The following is a 562-nucleotide window of genomic DNA, read 5'->3' as shown; positions in this document are numbered from 1 at the left end:
CCCCCCATACATTGCCCCCCTATATATTACACCCCCCATACATTGCCCCCCTATATATTACACCCCATACATTGTCCTCCATACCTCTGCACCGGGTTGAGAAGTTTCTCTCAAACCCGGAAGTGTCTGAAAGATCACGTGGCTCGCACAAAGGTGGTCACATGGCCTGCCAGTCTCCATGGGGACCCAATAAGGAAAAGATCACGTGACAGTCTGCGGCCTTCTCGGGTCGGATATTACAGCTGTGCTTCGCCCCGGTGATTCCGGCTTCACATAGTTGTATCAGTACTGAAGATATCCGTGTTCTGGGCGGGGACTCCTCTCAGTCACTTCCCATAGCTAGAAAGCTGAGGATCAACATGCGGCCATTAACTTATCAGAGGCCCGCCCACTAAAGCATGGTGCCACAGGGTTGTGACTTCTGATTGGTCGTGTGAACCCATTTAAGAGGTGCTCTTCCTTTGGGGTGTAGGTGAGGTGTAGGTCCCATGGTAGCCCTGGGATCTGTGGCAGTTGATGGTCCCGTTGTAGCCCCGGGATCTGTGGCAGTTGATGGTCCCGT

General features: G+C 53.2%; 1 protein-coding gene across 1 annotated transcript in view; it reads right to left on the bottom strand.

Moving 5' to 3' along the window:
* Positions 1-556, bottom strand: part of CMTR2 (cap methyltransferase 2) — a 7,649-nt gene extending 7,093 nt beyond the window's left edge. The window contains exon 1 of the mRNA XM_072422794.1: positions 85-556. Within this exon, the coding sequence (XP_072278895.1) occupies positions 85-180 (96 nt within the window). The 5' untranslated portion in view covers positions 181-556. The remainder of the gene's footprint in view (positions 1-84) is intronic.
* Positions 557-562: the final 6 nt, after the last annotated feature.

This window comes from Pyxicephalus adspersus, chromosome 9, assembly GCF_032062135.1.
Source record: "Pyxicephalus adspersus chromosome 9, UCB_Pads_2.0, whole genome shotgun sequence".
Classification (NCBI taxonomy): Eukaryota; Metazoa; Chordata; class Amphibia; order Anura; family Pyxicephalidae; genus Pyxicephalus; species Pyxicephalus adspersus.
Note: the sequence above shows the minus strand (reverse complement) of the source record. Positions and strands in the feature narration are given on the sequence as shown.